General features: G+C 49.1%; 1 protein-coding gene across 1 annotated transcript in view; it reads right to left on the bottom strand.

The window, feature by feature from the left end:
- LOC119956788 (threonine--tRNA ligase 1, cytoplasmic-like) overlaps window positions 1-22,726 on the bottom strand; it is a 55,348-nt gene extending 32,622 nt beyond the window's left edge. The window contains exons 1-7 of the mRNA XM_038784208.1: window positions 22,462-22,726; window positions 11,130-11,219; window positions 10,611-10,801; window positions 9,500-9,623; window positions 8,969-9,090; window positions 8,265-8,382; window positions 5,070-5,134 (exon numbers count right to left, since the gene is read on the bottom strand). Coding sequence (XP_038640136.1) covers window positions 5,070-5,134; window positions 8,265-8,382; window positions 8,969-9,090; window positions 9,500-9,623; window positions 10,611-10,801; window positions 11,130-11,219; window positions 22,462-22,698 — 947 coding nt within the window. The 5' untranslated portion in view covers window positions 22,699-22,726. The remainder of the gene's footprint in view (window positions 1-5,069; window positions 5,135-8,264; window positions 8,383-8,968; window positions 9,091-9,499; window positions 9,624-10,610; window positions 10,802-11,129; window positions 11,220-22,461) is intronic.
- Between the last annotated feature and the right edge of the window lie 693 nt (window positions 22,727-23,419).

The following is a 23,419-nucleotide window of genomic DNA, read 5'->3' on the forward strand; positions in this document are numbered from 1 at the left end:
GAAGGGGAAGAGGGTACAGAAGGGGAAGAGGGTACAGAGGGGGAAGGGGGGACAGAAGGGGAAGAGGGGACAGAAGGGGAAGAGGGGACAGAAGGGGAAGAGGGGACAGAAGGGGAAGAGGGGACAGAAGGGGAAGAGGGGACAGAAGGGGAAGAGGGGACAGAAGGGGAAGGGGGGACAGAAGGGGAAGGGGGGACAGAGGGGGAAGGGGCGACAGAGGGGGAAGAGGCGACAGAGGGGGAAGAGGCGACAGAGGGGGAAGAGGCGACAGAGGGGGAAGGGGGGACAGAAGGGGAAGAGGCGACAGAGGGGGAAGGGGGGACAGAGGGGGAAGAGGCGACAGAGGGGGAAGAGGCGACAGAGGGGGAAGAGGGACAGAAGGGGAAGAGGGGACAGAAGGGGAAGAGGGGACAGAAGGGGAAGAGGGGACAGAAGGGGAAGAGGGGACAGAAGGGGAAGAGGGGACAGAAGGGGAAGAGGGGACAGAAGGGGAAGAGGGGACAGAAGGGGAAGAGGGGACAGAAGGGGAAGGGGGGACAGAAGGGGAAGAGGCGACAGAGGGGGAAGAGGCGACAGAGGGGGAAGAGGCGACAGAGGGGGAAGAGGCGACAGAGGGGGAAGGGGGGACAGAGGGGGAAGGGGGGACAGAAGGGGAAGAGGCGACAGAGGGGGAAGGGGGGACAGAGGGGGAAGGGGGGACAGAAGGGGAAGAGGGGACAGAGGGAGGAGGAGGAAGGGTGGGCACAATACAGGAGGAACGAGGGGAAGGTGGGAGGAGGGAGAAGGACAAGGAGGGGAATGAGTATAGATATTTTCAGGGATATAATAGAATATTCTCCACTTGCCTGGATGAGTGCAGCTCCAACAACTATGACAAAACCGCCCACTTAGCAACCCATTCACCCCTTTAACCATTCACTCCTTGCACCACCAATGAACAGCGGCAGTAGTATGTAAAATCTATGATGCACTGTAACTTGCCAAGTCTCCTTCAACAACTTTCAAACCCGCCATCCTCTAACACCTAGAAGGTCAAGGGCAGCAGGCACATGGGAAAACCACCACCTGCAAGTTCTCCTCCAAGCCACACGCCATCCTGATTTGGATGTTTCTTCACTGCCACTGGGTCGAAAATGTTAGAACTCCCTTCCTAACAGCGCTGTGGGTGTACTGACCATATATACACTGCAGCACTTCAAGGCAGCAGCTCACAGCCATCTTTAAGGGCAATAAGAGATGGGCAATAAATGGTGCTTTGCCGCCAATGCCCCATCATGCTTTTTTTAAGCTCGCGGTGATTAGGACTTGAATTTAGACAAAGGCATAATTTCAAATTTACTGAGGATAGAATATCGACCACAATCTGTTGCAATAGACAAGCCTGGAGGCAGGGATGAGGATTTCAGCAAATGAGCTGACGCAGTGGCAGAGCGTGACATAGTTCGTGGTGGAAATGGGTGGTCTTGGTGACGATGCAGATTTGTAGTCGGAAGCTTACCTTGGGTCAAATACAACACCATAATCCCAGCCAAGCTCATATCAAAGCTCCAAAACCTAGGACTTGGCTCTCCACTCTGCAACTGGATCCTCGATTTGCTGACCAACAGACCACAATCAGTAAGAATGAACAACAACACCTCCTCCACAATAGTCCTCAATACCGGGGCCCCGCAAGGCTGCGTACTTAGCCCCCTACCCTACTCCCTGTACACACACGACTGCGTGGCAAAACTTGGTTCCAACTCCATCTATAAGTTTGCTGACGATACGACCATAGTGGGCCGGATCTCGAATAACGACGAGTCCGAATACAGGAGGGAGATAGAGAACCTAGTGGAGTGGTGCAGCAACAACAATCTATCCCTCAATGCCAGCAAAACTAAAGAGCTGGTCATTGACTTCAGAAAGCAAAGTACTGTACACACCCCTGTCAGCATCAACGGGGCCGAGGTGGAGGTGGTTAGCAGTTTCAAATTCCTAGGTGTGCACATCTCCAAAAATCTGTCCTGGTCCACCCACGTCGACGCTATCACCAAGAAAGCACAACAGCGCCTGTACTTCGTCAGGAAACGAAGGAAATTCGGCATGTCTACATTAACCATTACCAACCTTTACAGATGCACCATAGAAAGCATCCTATTGGGCTGCATCACAGCCTGGTATGGCAACTGCTCGGCCAAGGACCGCAAGAAACTTCAGAGAGTCGTGAACACCGCCCAGTCCATCACACGAACCTGCCTCCCATCCATTGACTCCATCTACGCCTCCCGCTGCCTGGGGAAAGCGGGCAGCATAATCAAAGATCCCTCCCACCCGGCTTACTCACTCTTCCAACTTCTTCCATCGAGCAGGAGATACAGAAGTCTGAGAACACGCACGAACAGACTCAAAAACAGTTTCTTTCCCACTGTCGCCAGACTCCTAAATGACCCACTTATGGACTGACCTCATTAACACTACACCCTGTATGCTTCATCCGATGCCAGTGCTTATGTAGTTACATTGTATATCTTGTGTTGCCCTATTATGTATAGAACATAGAACATTACAGCGCAGTACAGGCCCTTCGGCCCACGATGTTGCACCGTCATGTGATACCCTTCTAAAGTCGCTCTACACTATTCCCTTATCGTCCATATGCCTATCCAATGACCATTTGAATGCGTTTAGTGTTGGCGAGTCCACTACTGTTGCAGGCAGGGCATTCCACGCCCTTACTACTCTCTGAGTAAAGAACCTACCTCTGACATCTGTCCTATATCTATCTCCCCTCAATTTAAAGCTATGTCCCCTCGTGCTGGACATCACCATCCGAGGAAAAAGGCTCTCGATGTCCACCCTATTTAATCCTCTGATCATCTTGTATGCCTCAGTTAAGTCCCCTCTTAACCTTCTTCTCTGTAACGAAAACAGCCTCAAGTCCTTCAGCCTTTTATCATATGATCTTCCCTCCATACCAGGCAACATTCTTGTAAATCTCCTCTGTACCCTTTCCAATGCTTCCACATCCTTCCTATAATGTGGCGACCAGAACTGCACACAATACTCCAAATGCGGCCGCACCAGAGTTTTGTACAACTGCAACACGACCTCATGGCTCCGAAACTCAATTCCTCTACCAATAAAAGCTAACACACCGTACGTCTTCTTAACAACCCTCTCAACCTGGGTGGCAACTTTCAGGGATCTATGGACATGGACACCGAGATCTCTCTGCTCGGCCACACTACCAAGAATCTTACCATTAGCCCAGTACTCTGCCTTCTGTTATTCCTTCCAAAATGAATCACCTCACACTTTTCTGCATTAAACTCCATTTGCCACCTGTCAGCCCAGCTCTGCAGCTTATCTATGTCCCTCTGTAACTTGTAACATCCTTCTGCACTGTCCACAACTCCACCGACTTTAGTGTGATCTGCAAATTTACTCACCCATCCTTCTACGCCCTCTTCCAGGTCATTTATAAAAATGACAAACAGCAATGGCCCCAAAACAGATCCTTGTGGCACACCACTAGTAACTGGACACCAGTCAGAGCATTTCCCATCTACCACCACTCTTTGTCTTCCATCAGCTAGCCAATTTCTGATCCAAACTGCTAAATCACCCTGAATCCCTTGCCTCTGTATTTTCTGCAATAGCCTACCGTGGGGAACCTTATCAAACGCTTTACTTAAATCCAAATACACCACATCAACTGCTTTACCCTCATCCACCTGTTTGGTCACCTTCTCGAAGAACTCAATGGAGGTTTGTGAGGCACGACCTACCCTTCACAAAACCATGTTGACTATCTCTAATCAAATTATTCCTTTCCAGATGATTATACATCCTATCTTTTATAAACCTTTCCAAGACTTTTCCCACAACAGAAGTAAGGCTCACTGGTCTATAGTTACCGGGGTTATCTCTACTCCCTTCTTGTACAAGGGGACAACATTTGCTATCCTCCAGTCCTCTGGCACTAATATTCTTTTATTCCCTTTTCTTCCCATGTACTTAATGAGCTGCTCGCAGAAAAATAAATTTCACTGGACCTCGGTACACGTGACAATAAACAAATCCAATCCAATCCAACTGTAATGTTAGGGGCTGGTTTAGCACAGAGGGCTGAACAGCTGGCTTGTAAAGCAGAACAAGGCCAGCAGCGCGGGTTTAATTCCCGTACCAGCCTCCCCGAACAGGTGCTGGAATGTGGCGACTAGGGGCTTTTCGCAGTAACTTCATTTTAGCCTACTTGTGACAATAAGCCATTTTCATTTTTTCATTTTTCAAACAGTCTGGTTCTGCCTCAGGCAGTTACCAGGAGAAAGGATGGAGTCAGTGGCGAGGGTACAGAGTTTGGAGCGGGGGCCAAAGACAATGGCTTTGGTCTTCCAAAGTTTAACTGGAGGACTTTTTGCTTATCCAGTGCTGGCAGTTGAAGATTCTGATAATTTAGTGACAGTGGACGAGCTGGAGGGAGGGTGTCCTCATCATACGTGTGAAAACTGATGTGTTCTGGGATGATGTCACTGAGGGCACAAAAAACGGTAGATCCCACATTTTCAGTCGGAGGAATCATAGAATCCCTACAGTGCATAAGGAGGCCATTTGGCCCATAAGTCTGCACCTACACTCTGAAAGAGCACCCTACCTAGGCCCACTCCCCCATCCTATCCCCATAACCTGCACATCTTTGGACACCAAGGGTCAATTTAGCATGGCCAATCCACCTAACCTGCACATCTTTGGACTGTGGGAGGAAACCGGAGCACCCGGAGGAAACCCACGCAGGCACAGGGAGAATGTGCAGACTCCATCCAGGTACTCACCCAAAGCCAGAATTGAACCCGGGTCTAGATATAGATCCCACATTTCCAGATGGGGATTCAGGATAGATCCTCCATTTCCAGGAAACCCAGGATAGATCCCACATTTCCAGATGGGGATCCTAGATAGATCCTGCATTTCCAGCTGAAACACAAATATTCCAGATTCTGCGACATTGATTTATCAAATCTAATCGGACTCCCAACCCTAAATCCTAACTGGTAACAGAGATGGTACAATTCTCAGCTCCTGCTCACCTGTACACTGTGGTGGTCAGTGTCTCAATCTTCTCGTTTAATATCCGCACCTTAAACTTGTTGTACTGAGAAAGAAAACAGAGAATAGTCAACAGCTAAAACAAGTTGAGAAAATTCAATAATAACATATAATCTCATCGATCTTGATTCTCCTTTTTTGGGCGGGGTTTCCTTGTTGCCCCAATACCATCCCACCCCTCCCCCACAAGGCCACCTGTCCCTTGTTTTCAGTTTTGCTGCCACTGAGCTTTGTTCTGCTATCTTAACTTTCTGCCACTATTTAGCACCTCTGCAGTCCTTAATGTCACCATTAACACCCACTTTGTCTTGTGTCTATGCCATCTTTGTCAATAGCTCCTTAGCTTCAACCGATCCCAGACCTTCTATTCTGCTCCAACCATAAGACACCAGACCATAAGAAATTGAGCACAGTAAGAAGTCTTACAACACCAGGTTAAAGTCCAACAGGTTTGTTTCAAACACTAGCTTTCGGAGCACTGCTCCTTCCTCAGGTGAACTTCCTCAGGACTTTAACCTGGTGTTGTAAGACTTCTTACTGTGCTCACCCCAGTCCAACGTCGGCATCTCCACATCATAAGAAATTGAAGCAGAATTCGGCTATTCGGCCCATCAAGTTTGCTCCCCATTCAATCATGGCTGATATTTTCTCATCCCCATTCTCCTGCCTTCTCCCCATAACCCCTGATCCCCTTATTAATCAAGAACCTATCTATCTCTGTCTTAAAGACACTCAGTCAATTGGCCTCCACAGCCTTCTGCAGCAAAGAATTCCACAGATTGACCACCCTCTGGCTGAAGAAAATCCTCCTAATCTCTGTTTTAAAGGATCGTCCCTTTAGTCTGAGATTGTGTCTTCTGCTTCTAGTTTTTCCTACAGGTGGAAACATCCCCTCCACGTCCACTCTATCCAAGCCTCGCAGTATTCTCTAAGTTTCAATAAGATCCCCCCTCATCCTTCCAAACTCCGAGTACAGACCCGGAGTCCTCAACCGTTCCTCATACAGCAAGTTCTTCATTCCAGGGATCATTCTTGTGAACCTCCTCTGGACCCTTTCCAAGGCCAACACATCCTTCCTTAGATACGGGCCCAAAACTTCTCACAATACTCCAAATGGGGTCATACATAGATACATACATAGAAGATAGGAGCAGGAAGAGGCCTTTCGAGCCTGCTCCACCATTCATCACGGTCATGGCTGATCGTCCAACCCAATAGCCTAATCCTGCTGACCTCATCTGGTCTGACCAGAGCCTTATGCAGCCTCAGAAGTACATCCCTGCTCTTGTATTCTAGCCCTCTCGACATGAATGCTAACATTGCATTTGCCTTCCCAACTGCCGACTGAACCTGTACGTTAACCGTAAGAGAATCGTGAACAAGGACTTCAGTTCCATATAAGGGGTCATATGGACTTGAAACGTTAACTCTGTTTCTCTCGGGCAGTACGGTGGTGCAGTGGATAGCACTGCTGCCTCACGGCGCCAATGTCCCAGGTTTGGTCAAACCTGCTGAGTTTATCCAGCAGTTTGTTTTTATTTCAAATTTCCAGCATCTGAAGAATTTTGTTTTTATTATTGTGAGGAAAAGGGCAGCACGGTGGCGCAGTGGTTAGCACTGCGGCCTTAAGGCGCCGAGGTCCCAGGTTCGATCCCGGCTCTGGGTCACTGTCCGTATGGAGTTTGCAAATTCTCCCCGTATGTGCGTGGGTTTCGCCCCCTCAACAAAAATGTGCAAGTTAGGTGGATTGGACACGCTAAATTGCCCCTTAATTGGATAAAATGAATTGAGCGCTCTAAATTTTCCCAAAAAAAATTGAGAGGAAAATTCAAGATTTGAATAATCCAGATTCCTCCCTCAGAATGTGACAGTAATGTACAAAGTTCTGATCCACGAACAGACCATTAGGCTGATTCATCCTCAGAAATCTACAAACCAGCAGATTGAGGTGGGGACATGGGCGGACGCCCTGGAGAGGGTCAACTCCTCCTCTTCATGTGCGAGGCTTAGCCTCATCCAGTTCAAGGTACTGCACAGGGCTCATATGTCCGGGACGAGGCTGAGCAGGTTTTTTGGGGGCGAGGACAGGTGCATTAGGTGTTCGGGGAGCCCAGCGAACCATGCCCATATATTTTGGGCATGCCCGGCACTGGGGGAATTCTGGCAGGGGGTGGCGAGGACGGTGTCGAGGGTGGTAGGGTCCAGGGTCAAGCCAGGCTGGGGACTCGCGATATTTGGGGTTGGGGTGGAGCCGTGAGTGCAGGAGGCGAAAGGGGCCGGTGTCCTGGCCTTTGCGTCCCTAGTAGCCCGGCGGAGGATCTTGTTACAGTGGAAGGATGCGAGACCCCAAAGCGTGGAGACCTGGATCAATGACATGGTGGGATTCATTAAGCTGGAGAAGGTCAAATTCGCCCTGAGGGGGTCGGTACAAGGGTTCTTTAGGCTGTGGCAGCCTTTCCTCGACTTTCTGGCTCAACGATAGGGAACTAGGTCAGCAGCAGCGGCAACCCGGGGGGGGGGGGGGGGGGGGGGGGGGGGGGGGGGGTTCAGGGGGGTATATAATTTAATTTATTTTGTTGTTCATCGGGTTTGAAGGGGGCTCGTTATATGCGTTGTTACGGGTCCGGGGGGTGTTTATTATTGTTATTATTATTGTTTTGTTGTGATACATTTTTCAAAAATTTCAATAAAAATTATTTATTAAAAAAAGAAATCTACAAGCCTCTGCAAACGGGTTCCAGGTTTGAGCCAGAATTTTTGCCTCATGCCTGCTGCCCATCCCAAGTTTAAGCCTGTGACGGGCTTGGTGTCTCTATCCTCCAGTCTGGATAGAGTTCAGATTGAATGATTCTATCCCATTACTATCCTCCACAAAAGTTACTCTCATTCAACTCCTCAAGGTCATTACACATAAGTTAGGCCCCTGGCCCTCATAGGTCTAGGGTCAGAGGTTAGCCTTGCCTGCAGCCCCTCAGGAATTTAAAATCTGTGCCCAGAGGACTGGTCAGTCATCCACACAGAGATAGACTGGAAAGCCCAGCTGTTATGTATAGAGCCCTGTGCCACTTGTCTCACACTCCAGTAACCAACAGTGCTTTGGGGACCTAGCAATAGGCCATACAAATTCTCAGAGATAAATCAAGACAGAACACAGGACAGCAAATAGTGAATATTACCTTGAACATTTCAAGCAAAGTTTGCTTGCTGACCTCCAATCTCTCAAATGGCTGACAGTCTTTAATGATCGACTTACAGATATTCTCCAGGTAAGGAAACTGGTCACTGGACACTCCTCTGTGAAACAAAAAACCATGTAAGAGGGTGAGAGGGCAGGGGCAGTGGTGGGGAAATTACGAGAGCAGAGGTCTGGAGAAAGGTGTAGAGGTGATGGGAGCGGGTGGCAAGTGAACAGGCAAGGCCCGAGCTGCGAGGTACTGCTTACCCACATTGATTCTTTATGCTAAAGGTGCAGAGATTTGATATCACGAGGAGCACAGCCCAAAACCCAGTTGAGAAATGAGGGAACTGAACCCAGCTATAGCAGTTCATCCAAATAACACATATCCAGAAACAAGGAGCCGAATATTCCTCCTTCTCTCCAGGCACAGATTTTAGAGAGCTATCACCCTTCAGACCTGACACCAGGGATACATACCTCCAGATGTCAGTGACAAGCACCTCAAACACACAGAAGGTGCAACATTTACCAGGTTGTGTAACTATACCTTCCAACTATGAGGATATCACCATGAAAGCCCTCAGAATCTCTGTAAAAGACTCACCTCGTTGCTTCAGTTACTCTGAGATTTACTTCAATAAAAAACACAAAAACATGAGTTTTTTGCTTCTAAAAAGAATTGGTTAGAAACACAAGCTCTACCTGTCTTCCAGGAACATGTCATAATAGAATCCAGTCTCTATGGGTGGCCCGTAACATAGGCATCCTCCATAATACCGCTCCATGGCTTCTCCCAGAATGTGCGCACTCGAGTGCCAATATACCTGTGTGACAAACAGTTATCAGCCCACGAACTACACAACTCCCAGCTCTAAATACGTCAATTTAAATTCAATCATAGTTAGAAATTCTATGTCTCAGTGCTTCTGGGTGCATAATATAATGCAATTTCTTTCTAGCGACAGGAATTAATGTGCCTGGAATTAGAATTTGTGGCTTTTCAGAGGTAATCCCCTTCAACATCGATCCACTTTAGTGACAAAACACAAAATACGACCTCCCTGGCTACGTGGTAATCACCATTAAGACAGCAACAAGGTGAGAACTTCTAACTTTAATGCTGTAAAAACCTATTCATTAGCTGAAGTACAAGATAGCATGTTTCGAAATGATTTCACTTTGTTAAATTACATTGAGATTACTGAAATAGCTGAACAGTGGCAGGTAACTTACAGCTCGCGCCGCTGGGTCTTCAAAGTTTAACAGTTGAAGACTGGTATCTCCTTCCAGCGGCCGATCCAGGTCCCACAACTCATCACCCACCTTGGCAATAATGGAACTCTCCGCTAATCTTCGGCTACAGTCAGGAGGAAACCAACAGAGTATTTTTGTGGCACCTACTTGCATAGCTGATGTACCAAACACACAAGGGATTCTGATTTTGCACAGTAAATACGCGGAAAACCTGGAAACAAGTGACATCCCTCAGTTCTCAGTTTACAAAGACCGCAATTGGATTCATACAAAACTGAGGTTCGACTTCCGGTGGCGACATGAAGCCGGAGGACGCACGCTGGCTCCTGCCAGAGTCGGTGTTTTTTGGCCCTTTGCACCCAGCTTCGGGGGACAGTTTTATGTGAGGATTTGCAGGAAAGTCCGAGGTACTTCAAGGATGTAAAAAACAGGGATAAAGAATCGGGGGGGGGGGGGAATGAGCGAGAATCCACTGTCGAGCGTGGTGCGGAACTCAGCGGGAGGCAAGATGGCGGGAGAAGACTCGTCAGATGGAGCCGCGCCCATTACAGTGGAAAAGAGGCCAATGTGATGGCCATGGAGTTGAGTGGCTGTTTTTGAAGCATTTTGACAGGTGGGAGGATTGGAGAGGCGGGCGGGTTGCCTTGGAGTTATATGGGAGGATATTGGAGGACAGGGTATCGCTGGATAGGGCCAAAGCCAAGTGGGAGGAGGAGTTGGGAAGGGATTGTGGTGTGAGGTGCTGCAGAGGGCGAATGCCTCAACCTCGTGTGCGAGGCTGGGGCTGGTTTAGTTGCAAGTGGTACATCGACTGCACCCGACGAAGTCAAGGGTGGGCCGATTGTTTGAATAGGTGGAGGATGCGATCCTGAGGAAAAATAAGCTGAAGGGGGAAAGTTTGAAATGTGGACTGTGACATTGGGGTAAGTGGATATGGAGAGTGACTATTAGTAAGAAGTTTGGGGGACAGGAAACGTTTACAAAAGCCGAATATGGAATGTGATTACTTTAAGTGGCCGGAACTGTTCTAAAATGCTGCATATTGAGCACCAAGGATTGGAGTAGAAACAGGAACCTATTGTGAATTTACCTGATTTGACAAGCGACCTGATATGGTGTTGTCCTCCATGATTCCCCACGAATCTGCATGTTGTTTGGCAGCGTGATGGTGATAATTCGAGAGTCCCGTGCAGCCTGCTCACTGAGCATGGAATCATGCTCCCGTTTGAGACGCTCATAAAGTTGGAAACGTTCCTCAACGTAGGGTGGCCACTCGCTCCACTGAAAAGACAAGCACAACTGTGTCAGACCCCCTCCATCCCACACCCAGGAGGGTGGATTCAGTCATTCCCCCAAGCGACTGCCCAATCCCTTCCGGAAGCCTTAGTTTCCCCTTCACTGGGTCAGCCAAGCAGCCATTCTTCCACCGTCAATCAATACAGCACCTCTGGATGAAACATGGGCATGCCCAATCCTCACCCTATCACCCCTCAGCATTTCCACACACTCTGTGCTCCACTGGAGTCGCTTGCACGTTATCCGGGGCAGAAATCCTGGCTGATCCATCCTCTCCCACCCTTCCAGCCCAGACCAGTACTGGTATAAATACCTCTATTGATTTGGCTTCTCCTCCAGTTGGACTGTTCTCGTCCTTCTTGTTCTTGAGCTGCCGATCCAGCTGCTGAGAATCAACCTCAGTCTACAGGTTAAACCAGAACAAAATGTAAATACTGAATAAAGTGAGCATTTGGGCTCCATACTCCAAAGGTAAATAGTCAGATATTGTTATCACTGGTCAGTGTTTCATTAACTAGAGGTATTAATCGTCGATAGCTACAAAAGAATATTAAAGGGAAACCTATGAGCCACATGTGCATTTTTCAGCATAAATTATTGGGTAATAATTGGGAGCAGGAACTATGACTCTCCCCCCCCCCCCCCCCCCCCCCCCCCAAGCCAGATGATGTAGGCAGGAATCAGCTCTCTCAGCACACAGCAGATGACTACTTCCGGTTGAAAAACTCTGACTCGAGTGGTTAAATAATGGATAAACTGTCCAGAACATAAGGGGCTGGTTTTAAACTAAACATAAAGAAGAAAGTTGGCAATGGATTTCGCTGGGTAGACCTCTGACCCTAATCAATGAGCTTGCATGACACTGTCCAATATTTATACAAATATTTGAGGGCACGACAAAATAGGTTATGTTACTAGATGAGTAATCCCAGAAATACAAGTTTAAATACCAACGTATCAGATAGGAAATTTTAATTTAATTAAATAAATGTGCATTTTTTTAAAACTTGCATATGTCATGATCATAAAACTGCCAGATTGTCACAAAATGCCATCACATTCATTAATGTTCCTTATGGAAGGAAATTTGTCATCCTTACTCAATCAAAGCTATATGTGACTCAAGACTCACAGAATATAAGTCGGCCAGTTGGCCTTCCAAGCCTGCTCCACGATTCAATAACATTGCTGATGTGACTTGGGGCAATCAGTAACCTGGACTTTAATAGGGGCACAGAGTACAAGAGCAAGGAGGTTATACTGGACCCTTGTTAGGCCTCAGTTGGAATGTTATCTACAGTTCTGAGTGTCACATGCTCAGAAGGATGTTGGAGAGAGAGTGCAGAAATGGTTTACAAGAATGGTTCCAGGGATAAGAAACTTCAGTTCTGAGGAAAGATTGGGTCTGTTCTCCTTGGAGAGAAGGCTAAGAAGAGATTTGGTTAATATTCAAAATCATGAGGTGGTGGACAGATCGGGAGAAACCGTTTCAACTCACGAAAGGATGGAGAACAGGAAGACGCAGATTTCTTTTTAATAAACAATTTTGAGGTATTTTTGGCATATAAAACAGCAATATTATACCATAGTGTACAAAAAGCAAATAAGACATAATGCAAGCATTGGCTCCCCTCTCGCAAGAACCTGCCTAAGCAACCCACTACTCTACACTACCCTAACCCCCCCTCCCCTACTGACGATTAATTCTCCGCAAAGAAGTCAATGAATGGCTGCCACCTCCGGGAGAACCCTGACAGCGATCCTCTCAAGGCAAACTTAATTTTCTCCGGCCCGAGAAAGCTCGCCATGTCCGAAAGCCATACTTCAGACTTCGGGGGCTTTGAGTCCCTCCATGCCAACAGTATTTGTCGCCCGGCTACCAGGGTAGCAAAGGCCAAGACGTCGGCCTCCTTCTCCTCCTGGGTCCTCCGAAACGCCAAAAATTGCCACCTCAGGACTCATTGCTAGCTTAGTTTTCAATACCCGGGACATGACGTCCGCGAATCCCTGCCAGTACCTCCCTGGTTTAGAACATGTGTACATGGTTCGCTGGTCCTCCAGCCCAAAGAATTTGCTCATCCGGGCCACCGTCATGTTGGCCCGATGTACAACCTTGAACTGAATCAGACTGAGCCTGACACATGTTGCGGTCGTGTTTACTCTACTCAAAGTGTCTGCCCGTATGCCGTCCTCTATCTCCCCCGAGCTCCTCCTCCCACTTAAGCTTCAATTCTTCGATCTGTGCCTCCTCTGCTCCCATTAGTTCTTTATAAATGTCGGAGAGTCTCCCCTCTCCTCTGGAAACTACCCTGTCCTGAGTCCCCCTTGGTGGGAGGCGTGGGAAGGATGGTACCAATCTGCGTACGAAATCCCGCACCTGCAAGTACCTGAAATCATTCCCTCTCGCCAGCCCAAACATCTCCTCCAACACCCTCATGCTCGGGAAGCTCCCTTCCAGGAACAGATCGCCCATCCTCGCAATCCCCGCCGTAACTGGAACCCACCGTCCATATTCCCCGGGGCAAATCGGTGGTTACCACAGATTGGGGACCAAACCGATGCTCTCACTTCCCCTATATGCCTCTTCCACTGGCCCCAGATCCGTAGAGCCGCCACCACTATAGGGTTGGTGGAGTATCGTGCCGGCGGGAGCGGCAGCGGCGCCGTAACCAAGGCTGCCAAACAGGTGCCCCTGCACGAAGCAGCCTCCATCCGCTCCCAAACCGACCCCATACCCACCATCCATTTCCTTACCATGGCTATGTTAGCTGCCAGTAGTAGTTGCTAAAGTTCGTCAATGCCAGCCCCCTTCTCCTCGGTTCCTCTTGACATCACCGTCCTCACCCGTGGGGACTTTCCCACCCAAACAAATCCCAGGATAATTATATCCAGCCTCTTAAAGAAGGACCACGGAATGAAAATGGGGAGACACCAAAATATGAATAAGAATCTCGGGAGAATCGACATCTTCACCATCTGCACTCTCCCCACCAATGACAGTGGGAGCGCATCCCATCTCCAGAACTCATCCCTCACTTGCTCCACCAACCGGGACAAGTTTAGCTTATGCAACTTACCCAGTCTCGCGCTACTTGTATCCCTAAATATCTGAAGCTTTCCCCTACCAGCCTGAATGGCAGCCCCCTCAGCCTACTCTCCTGACCTCTCACCTGCACTACCCACATCTCGCTCTTTACCATGTTCAATTTATATCCTGAGAACTGATCAAATTCCCACAGGGTTTCCATGATTCCGTCCATCCTCGCCATTGGGTCTGACACGCATAACAGCAGGTCATTGGCGTGTAACGAGACTTTATGTTCCACTCTCCCCCCCCCCCCCCCCGACCAGCCCTTTCCACTCCCTTGAAGCTCTCAGAGCAATTGCCAGCGGCTCTATAGCAAGCGCAAACAGCAGTGGGGACAAGGGGCATCCTTGTCTAGTGCCACGGTGCAGTCTGAAGTAGTCAGATGTCGTCCTGTTCCTCCTCACACTAGCCTCTGGGGCCTGATATAGCAGCCTAACCCAGTCAATGATTCCCACCCCGAACCAAAATGTCTCAGCACCTCCCATAAATAGTCCCACTCAACCCAGTCGAAAGCCTTTTCGGCATCCATTGCTCCCACTATCTCTGCCTCCCTACTCTCCGGGGGCATCATAATCACATTGAGCAGCCTCCTTAGATTTGCCACCAGTTGCCTGCCCTTTACAAACCCGGTTTGGTCCTCCACAATCACGTCCGATACACAGTCCTCAATTCTAGACTCCAAGATCTTGGCTCGTAACTTAGTGTCTGCGTTAATCAAAGAGATCGGCCTATAGGACCCACATGCCTCCGGGCCTTTATCCCGTTTCAGTATAAGCGAGATAGTGGCCTGCGACATCATCGGGGGGTAAGACCCCTCTGTCTCTTGCCTCGTTGAACCCCCTGACCAGCACCGGCCCCACTATCTCGGCGAACTTTTTATAAAACTCCAAAGGGTATCTGTCCGGCCCCGGGGCTTTACCCGACTGCATGACCTTCAGGCCGCCCAGTACTGCTTCGGTCCTGATCGGGGCCCCCAGCCCGTCTACCAACCCCCTACCTACGGAAGATGCAGATTTAACTCATGTACAAATGCAATGTGAGAAAAAAAACTTTTTCACACATTGAATGGTTCAGATCTGGAATGCACGGCCTGGAAGTATGGTGGAGGGAGGTTCAATTCAGGCAGTCAAGAGGACATTCAATAATTTTTTGATCAGAAATAGTGTGCAGCGATATGAAGAGAAAAGGCAGGAGTCATATTGTTCGCTTGGAGAGCAGGTGCATACGCAATGGACCAAACGGCCTCCTGGATTGGATTTGTTTATTGTCACGTGTACCGAGGTACAATGAAAAGTATTTTTCTGCAAGCAGCTCAACAGATCATTCAGTACATGGGAAGAAAAGGGAATTAAACAGAATTCAAGAAAATACATGAGAATACATAATAGGGGAACACAATATATACAATGTACTACATAAGCACCAGCATCGGTTGAAGCCTACAGGGTGTAGTGTTAATGAGGTCAGTCCATAAGAGGGTCATTTAGGAGTCTGGTGACAGTGGGGAAGAAGCTGTTTTTGAGTCTGTTCGTCCGTGTTCTCAGAGTTCTGTATCTCCTGCCCGATGGAAGAAGTTGGAAAAGTGAGTAAGCCGGGTGGGAGGGATCCTTGATTATGCTGCCTGCTTTCCCCCGGCAGCAGGAGGTGTAGATGGAATCAATGGATGGGAGGCAGGTTTGTGTGATGGACTGGGCGGTATTTACGACTCTCTGAAGTTCCTTGCGGTCCTGGGCCGAGCAGTTGCCATACCAGGCTGTGATGCAGCCAGATAGGATGCTCTCTATAGTGCATCTGTAAAAGTTGGTAAGGGTTAATGTGGACATGCCGAATTTCCTTAGTTTCCTGAGGAAGTAAAGGCGCTGTTGTGCTTTCTTGGTGATAGCGTCGACATGAGTGGACCAGGATAGATTTTTGGAGATGTGCACCCCCAGGAATTTGAAACTGCTAACCATCTCTACCTCGGCTCCGTTGATGCTGACAGGGGTGTGTACAGTACTTTGCTTCCTGAAGTCGATGACCAGCTCTTTAGTTTTGCTGGCATTAAGGGAGAGATTGTTGTCGCTGCACCACTCCACTAGGTTCTCTATCTCCTTCCTGTATTCGGACTCGTCGTTATTCGAGATCCGGCCCACTATGGTCGTATCGTCAGCAAACTTGTAGATGGAGTTGGAACCAAGTTTTGCCATGCTAATCCATCCTTCTGCGGCGTAACAAATCTGTGATTGAATTCCACTTTCCTGCCTATACCCATAACCCTCAACGTCCTGGCAGATCAAAAATCTTTCTATCTCAGTTCTGAATATATTCAATCACACAGCCTCCACTGGTCTCTAGGGTCATGATGACAAAGATTAACCAACCTCAAACAAATTCCTCATGCTTTGCAATTAAAAGCTAGTTAATTTGCATTTACCCGGGAACAGGTGGCTGCGTCAGGTTTCCATGGAGATGGGGAAAGCTCAATGAGGCTTTGCTTTGAGTTATCTGTGAATTAAGTTAGGCCATAGCTAGCTGGCAAGATTGCTTAATGTTTGGAAAAGCAGTTAAGAAACGGTCAGCTTTGGGTCTTATCTAGCTGTAGCTCCTTGGAAGTCGAGCGATAAAGCCAGACTTACACCTGAAGTACAGTAAATGCGAGATGTACCACCCATGTTGCAGACTGCGATTGGGAGCTGGTATAATTTGAGGCTAAGCGGGTGAGGGGAAAATCAATTGGAAGATTTGTTTAGCTAGAAGCCAAAGGAAGAAATCACAGTAATCCTCTCAGTAAAAGGCAGTTAATTAACCTGGCTGCAGTTGAAGTTCTGGACTTAACCAACTTGCTTGTAGTTTGAAAGCAAGGGCGTTTATCTTTAAGCCATGATGTGGAGATGCCGGCGTTGGACTGGGGTGAGCACAGTAAGAAGTCTTACAACACCAGGTTAAAGTCCAACAGGTTTGTTTCAAACACGAGCTTTCGGAGCACGGCTGAAGAAGGAGCCGTGCTCCGAAAGCTCGTGTTTGAAACAAACCTGTTGGACTTTAACCTGGTGTTTATCTTTAAGCCATTGCGCAGGAATCACAGAGGCCTATACTGAGCTGTGAAATCCAGCGCTGCGAGGTCTGAAAATAAATAGTGCTTAGGCAAAAGTTAATGGAAAGATCCATCTGAAATCTTTTAATATGGCAAACAGCTGAAGAGAAATCAGGGTGTATTCAAGACAGTGCTGAAATATCGTGAGTTGACTGCAGGAAAAGTGAACAAACATGAAAGGTTTCAGAAGATAAGGGAACACAATGCGTGGGGAAAAGAATAGAAAGAGTTTACTTTGTTTAATTCTTTTTGATATAAAAAAAAAGTTTTTTATATTAAAAACGTGAAATCTTTTGTGGTGGTTCCATCAGTTAACCACTGGGTGTTCGGATATATTTCTTAAATGTTAACGGTCATTAACAGAATTGTAACAAATCTCGCCTTAACCTCAAATGGGGGATGCCGTACTCTGAAACTATGTCCCCAAGTTCCAGATTCCTTCAAGGGGAAACGTTTTCTCAACACCGAACCTCCAAAGCCTCCTCAGAATCTCGTGAACTGCCACCTATACATGTATATCCTACTTACCATTCCAGGAGCTGGTTTAGCTCAGTGGGCTGGACAGTTTGTGATGCAGAACAAGGCCAGCTGCGCAGGTTCAACTCCTGCACCAACTGAGGTTATTCATGAAGACCCACTCTGTCCCTTGCCAGTGATTCTCAGGTTAAATCACAACCAGTCAGCTCTCACCTCAATGGGGAAAGCAGCCGATGGGTCATCCTGTTTTAAATGGGGCCGGTACTTTCCAGGTGTAGTTTCATCAGTGCCCTGCACAGCTGCAACAAGTTTTATACTCCATCTCCCTTACCATAATCGGCAACATTCGGTTTCCCTTCCAAATTACTTTCTGCAGCCGAACACCGATTCATGGACAAGACCCCCCCTCTCTTTAAATATTAATATTCTTCAATGTGGTTGAAGACTTGCAGGCTCATTTAAATATTAATATTCTTCAATGTGGTTGAAGGCTTGCAGGCTCATTTAAGACCTCAGTAGATGGTCATCTCTGCCCTTTTGCACAACGTTCCGGGACCAGGTAGGGTCTCATGCTCAGTTAAACGCCATAACTGATGGCAGATTTTTGGGTCTGCGACTTGGCAAACCCCCTGGTCTTCACCCTCAGATCTTAAAAGTGGCTGAGATAGATGGTGCAATGGTCTTAATTTTCCAAAATTCCCTGATTCGGGGAAGGTTCCATTAGATTGGAAAATAACAAATGCAACTCCTGTTTTCAAAAAGGGAAGATAGAAAGCAGGAAACCACAAGCCAGTTCGCCTGGCATCTGTCCTAGGGAAAATGTTAGAAGTCATTATCAAAGATTTATTATTAAAGATGCTAAAGATATTAAAGATCAGGGCACTTGGAAAAAGTCACAGCAATCAGGCGGAGTCGACACAGTTTTGTGGCAAGGAACTCATGTTTAACCAATTTATTGGAATTCTTTGAAGGAGCTGAATGTGCTGCGGATAAAGGAGAACCAGTGGAAGTACTGTTTTGGTCTTCCAGGAGGTATTTGGCAAGGTACAACATCAAAGGTGGGCGGCACGATAGCACTGCTGCTTCACAGCTCCAGGGTCCCAGGTTCGATTCCGGCTTGGGTCACAGTCTGTGTGGAGTCTGCACGTTCTCTCTGTGTCTCCGTGGATTCCTCTGGCTGCTCCGGTTTCCTTCCACAAGTCCCGAAAGACGTGCTGATCAGTAATTTGGACATTCTGAATTCTCCCTCTGTGTACGCGAACAGGCGCCGGAATGTGACGACTCGGGGCTTTTCACAGTAATTTCATTGCAGTGTTAATGTAAGCCTACTTGTGACAATAAAGATTATTATTCAAATAAAAGCTTGGTGTAGGATTTCAGGTTGGTTAGCTAACAGGAAACAGTTGGCATAAATGGGTCCTTTTCTATTTGGCAGAATGAGATGTGGTGTGCCACAGGGATCATTGCTGGGACCTCAACTTTTTTCAATTTATATAAATGACTTGGATTAAAGAACTGAAGGTATGGTTGCTAATTTATTTTTAAATTTAGCGTACCTGGGCGGCACAATGGCGCAGTGGGTTAGCCCTGCAGCCTCACGGCGCCGAGGTCCCAGGTTCGATCCCGTCTCTGGGTCACTGTCCGTGTGGAGTTTGCACATTCTCCCCCTGTCTGCATGGGTTTCAGCCCCACAACCCAAAGATGTGCAGGCTGGGCGGATTGGCCATACTAAATTGCCCCTTAATTGGAAAAAAATAATTGGGTACTCTAAATGTATTTTTAAAAATTTAGCATACCCAATTCATTTTTCCAATTAAGGAGCAATTTAGCGTGGCCAATCCACCTACCCTGCACATCTTTGGGTTGTGGGGGCGAAACCCACGCAAACACGGGGAAAATGTGTAAACTCCACACGGACAGTGACCCAGAGCCGGAATCGATCCTGGCACCTCGGTGCCGTGCTAACCACTGTGGCACCATGCTGCCCTGGTTGTTAAATTTGATGGCGGCATAAAAATATCCATGAAACTAAATTGTGTACAGGACGTCAGGAGGCTACAAAGGACATAGGTTAAGAGAGGGGAAATCTGGCACGTGAAATATCACGTGGGAAAATATAAATTGTCCATTTTGGAAGAAAAAATGAAAAGCTTATTATCTAAAGAGACAGATTGCATAGCTCTGAGCTGCAAACGGATCTGGATGTCCTTTTGCATGAACAACAAAATGCTAGTATACAGGAACATCAAGTATTTAGGAAAGCTACTAGGACGTTGTTTATTGTGAAGAGAATTGATTACATAAGTATGCTTGAGTTGTCCAAGGCATTGGGGAGACCACATCTGGAAGGGTGTACAGTATTGGTCGTCTTATCCAGGAAAGATGTAAATTTGTTAAAAACCGTTCAGAGAAGCTTTACTAGACAAATACCAGGAACGGGCAGATTGTCTTACTAGGAAAGGGTGGAGAGGTTAGATTTGTATCCACTCAAGTTAGAGGAGTAAGAGGTAACTTGATCAAAACCTTTTAAGATCAAGAGGGTCTTGTCAGGGTGGATGGGGAGAGGATGTTTCCTCTTGTCAGAGAATCTAGAACTAAGGGTCATTGTTTTTAAAAGGGGGTTTACTCAGCTGGTTTGTGATGCAGAACAAGGCCAGTAGCGTGGGTTCAATTCCCATATCGGCTAACGTGATTCATGAAGGCCCATCTTCTCAACCTTGTCCTCGACTTGAGGTTTAGTGATCCTCAGGTTAAACCACCACCTGTCAACTTTCACCCTCAAAGGGGAAAGGAGCCTATGCTCACCTGGGCGATGGCGACTTTACCTTTACTCATTTCAAACAATAGTGACATCATCATCTTTTCTGAGGGTAGTGAGTCTCTGGAACTTGCTTCCACTACCTTTTGACGAAGAGGAGTCTGAATATTTTTAAGGCAGAGCTATTTGGATTCTTGATCAACAAGGGGGTGAAAGGCCGAGGGCAGTGCTCCGAATTTGTATGATTGTAAAAGTAAGAAGCAACCTAATTGGAACTAAGATCCTGAGGGTCCTGACAGGGTGAATGTGGAAAAGATATTTCATCTTGTGGGAGAATCTAAAACTCGGGGTCACTATTTAAAAAAAATTAGGGGTCGCCCATTTAAGGCAGAGCTCAGGATTCTCTCTCTCAAAAGGTAATGAGTGTTTGGAACTCCCATCCTCAAAATGTACTGGAAGCAGTCTTTTAATATTTTTACGGCAGAGTTCGATAGATTGTTGAAAAACAAGGGGGTGAGGTTATCGGGTTGGCAAGAGGTTACAAGCAAATCAGCCAATCTTATTGAATGGCGGAGCAGGCACGAGGAGCCGAGAGACCTCCTCCTAATTCGTATGGTAGAACCAGCTCGTTTCCAATAGTGACAGCAAAGGAGCAGGAACCTCAAAGGGCAACAGCTGCTTTGCAGATGGGATGATCCTTTGGGATGAGGATGGTTTTCCTGGAAAATGCAAGAGGAAAACACCTTCCATTGTTTTCTGTTTATATTGCTCTATTCTCACATATCACCAATCCCGTACCAGCCTCCCTGAACAGGCGCCGGAATGTGGCGACTAGGGGCTTTTCACAGTAATTGCATTTGAAGCCTGACTTGTGATAATAAGCGATTTTCATTGTCTGGACCCCAGGACTGTAACTGAGCCCCTAACCCCAGGACTGTGTTTGGACCCCGGGTCTGTATCTGGACCCCGGGACTGTATCTGGGCCCGGAGCCCGGGACTGTGCACGGACCCCAGGACTGTACCCGGGCCCGGAGCCCAGGACTGTGCACGGACCCCAGGACTGTACCCGGGCCCGGAGCCCAGGACTGTGCACGGAGCCCAGGACTGTACCCGGGCCCGGAGCCCAGGACTGTACCCGGGCCCGGAGCCCAGGACTGTGCACGGAGCCCAGGACTGTACCCGGGCCCGGAGCCCAGGACTGTGCACGGACCCCAGGACTGTACCCGGGCCCGGAGCCCAGGACTGTACCCGGGCCCGGAGCCCAGGACTGTGCACGGACCCCGGGACTGTACCTGAGCACCTAACCCCGGGACTGTATCTGGACCCCGGGACTGTGTCTGGACCCGGGTCTGTATCTAACCCCTAACCCCGGATCTGTGTCTGGAACCCGGCACTGTGTCTGAACCCGGGCCCCGGGGCTGTCTGGAACCCGGCACTGTGTCTGGACCCGGGTCTGTATCTACACTCGGGCCCCAGGACTGTATCTGGACCCCGGGTCTGTATCTGGCCCCTAACCCCGGGTCTGTACCTGGACCCCAGGACTGTACCTGGACCCCGGGTCTGTATCTGGCCCCTAACCCCAGGACTGTGTCTGGACCCCGGGTCTGTATCTGGCCCCTAACCCCGGGTCTGTACCTGGACCCCAGGACTGTACCTGGACCCCGGGTCTGTATCTGGCCCCTAACCCCAGGACTGTGTCTGGACCCCGGGACTGTGTCTAGACCCCAGGTCTGTGTCTGGACCCCGGGTCTGTGTCTGGACCCCGGGTCTGTGTCTGGACCCCGGGTCTGTGTCTGGACCCCGGGACTGTGTCTGGCCCCTAACCCCGGGACTGTGTCTGGACCCCGGGACTGTATCTGGACCCCGGGACTGTACCCGGGCCCGGAGCCCAGGACTGTGCACGGACCCCAGGACTGTACCCGGGCCCGGAGCCCAGGACTGTGCACGGACCCCAGGACTGTACCCGGGCCCGGAGCCCAGGACTGTGCACGGACCCCAGGACTGTACCCGGGCCCGGAGCCCAGGACTGTGCACGGACCCCGGGACTGTACCTGAGCACCTAACCCCGGGACTGTATCTGGACCCCGGGACTGTGTCTGGACCCGGGCCCCGGGGCTGTCTGGACCCCGGGTCTGTATCTGGCCCCTAACCCCGGATCTGTGTCTGGACCCGGGCCCCGGGGCTGCCTGGAACCCGGCACTGTGTCTGGACCCCGGGTCTGTATCTACACTCGGGCCCCGGGACTGTACCTGGACCCCGGAGCCCTGCGCTGAGCTCCGGCCTCTCCTCAGCTCCGCCCGCACGCTTCGCTCCAGATGCAGCCGCCGGTATTTGAGTTTCTCATTCTCCTCTCTGAGGCACTGCAGCTCCGGGCCGATGACCAACTCCTCGGTGCCCCGCTGGAGCCGCTCCGTGGCGGCTCTGAGCTGCCGGAGCTCCGCTTCTTGCGCAGCCAGGCGCAGCTCGAAAGCAACCACGGCCGCCATTGCTCTGAGGGAATCGGCACTGCGCAGCCGCACCGGTACCCCGGGCAGTGCTGGCCATTGCGCAGCCGCACGGAGGGGCCCGGCACTGCGCAGCCGCACTGAGGGGCCCGGCACTGCGCAGCCGCACTGAGGGGCCCGGCACTGCGCAGCCGCACTGAGGGCCCGCTGACTAACCGTTGAGGGCTGTGGTGATGATTGAACGGCAGCAAGAACCATATGGAGCAATTGGACCCGGGCTCAGAAGGAAAAGGTTCCTGTTTTCAGCTCCATCCTTGTGTAAAGTGAGGGGGAATAGCAGATGCTTTGATGGAATTTTGTGAGGAGGTGACGAGACCACTCGGCCCATCAAGTCCATTCAATCATGGCTGATATTTTCTCATCCTGTCTATCTCTGGCTGAAGAAATTCCTCCTCATCTCTGTTTTAAAGGATTGTCCCTTTAGTCTGAGATTGTGTCCTCTGCTTCTAGTTTTTCCATCAAGTGGAAACATCCTCTCCACGTCCACTCTATCCAGGCCTCGCAGTAGCCTGTAAGTTTCAATAAGATCCCCTCTCATCCTTCTAAACTCCAACAAGTACAGACCCAGAGTCCTCAACCCGTTCCTCCTACGGCAAGTTCTTCATTCCAGGGATCATTCTTGTGAACCTCCTCTGGACCCTTTCCAAGGCCAGCACATCCTTAGATACGGGGGCCCAACACTTCTCACAATACTCCAAATGGG

Source organism: Scyliorhinus canicula, chromosome 24 (assembly GCF_902713615.1).
Source record: "Scyliorhinus canicula chromosome 24, sScyCan1.1, whole genome shotgun sequence".
Lineage (NCBI taxonomy): Eukaryota > Metazoa > Chordata > Chondrichthyes > Carcharhiniformes > Scyliorhinidae > Scyliorhinus > Scyliorhinus canicula.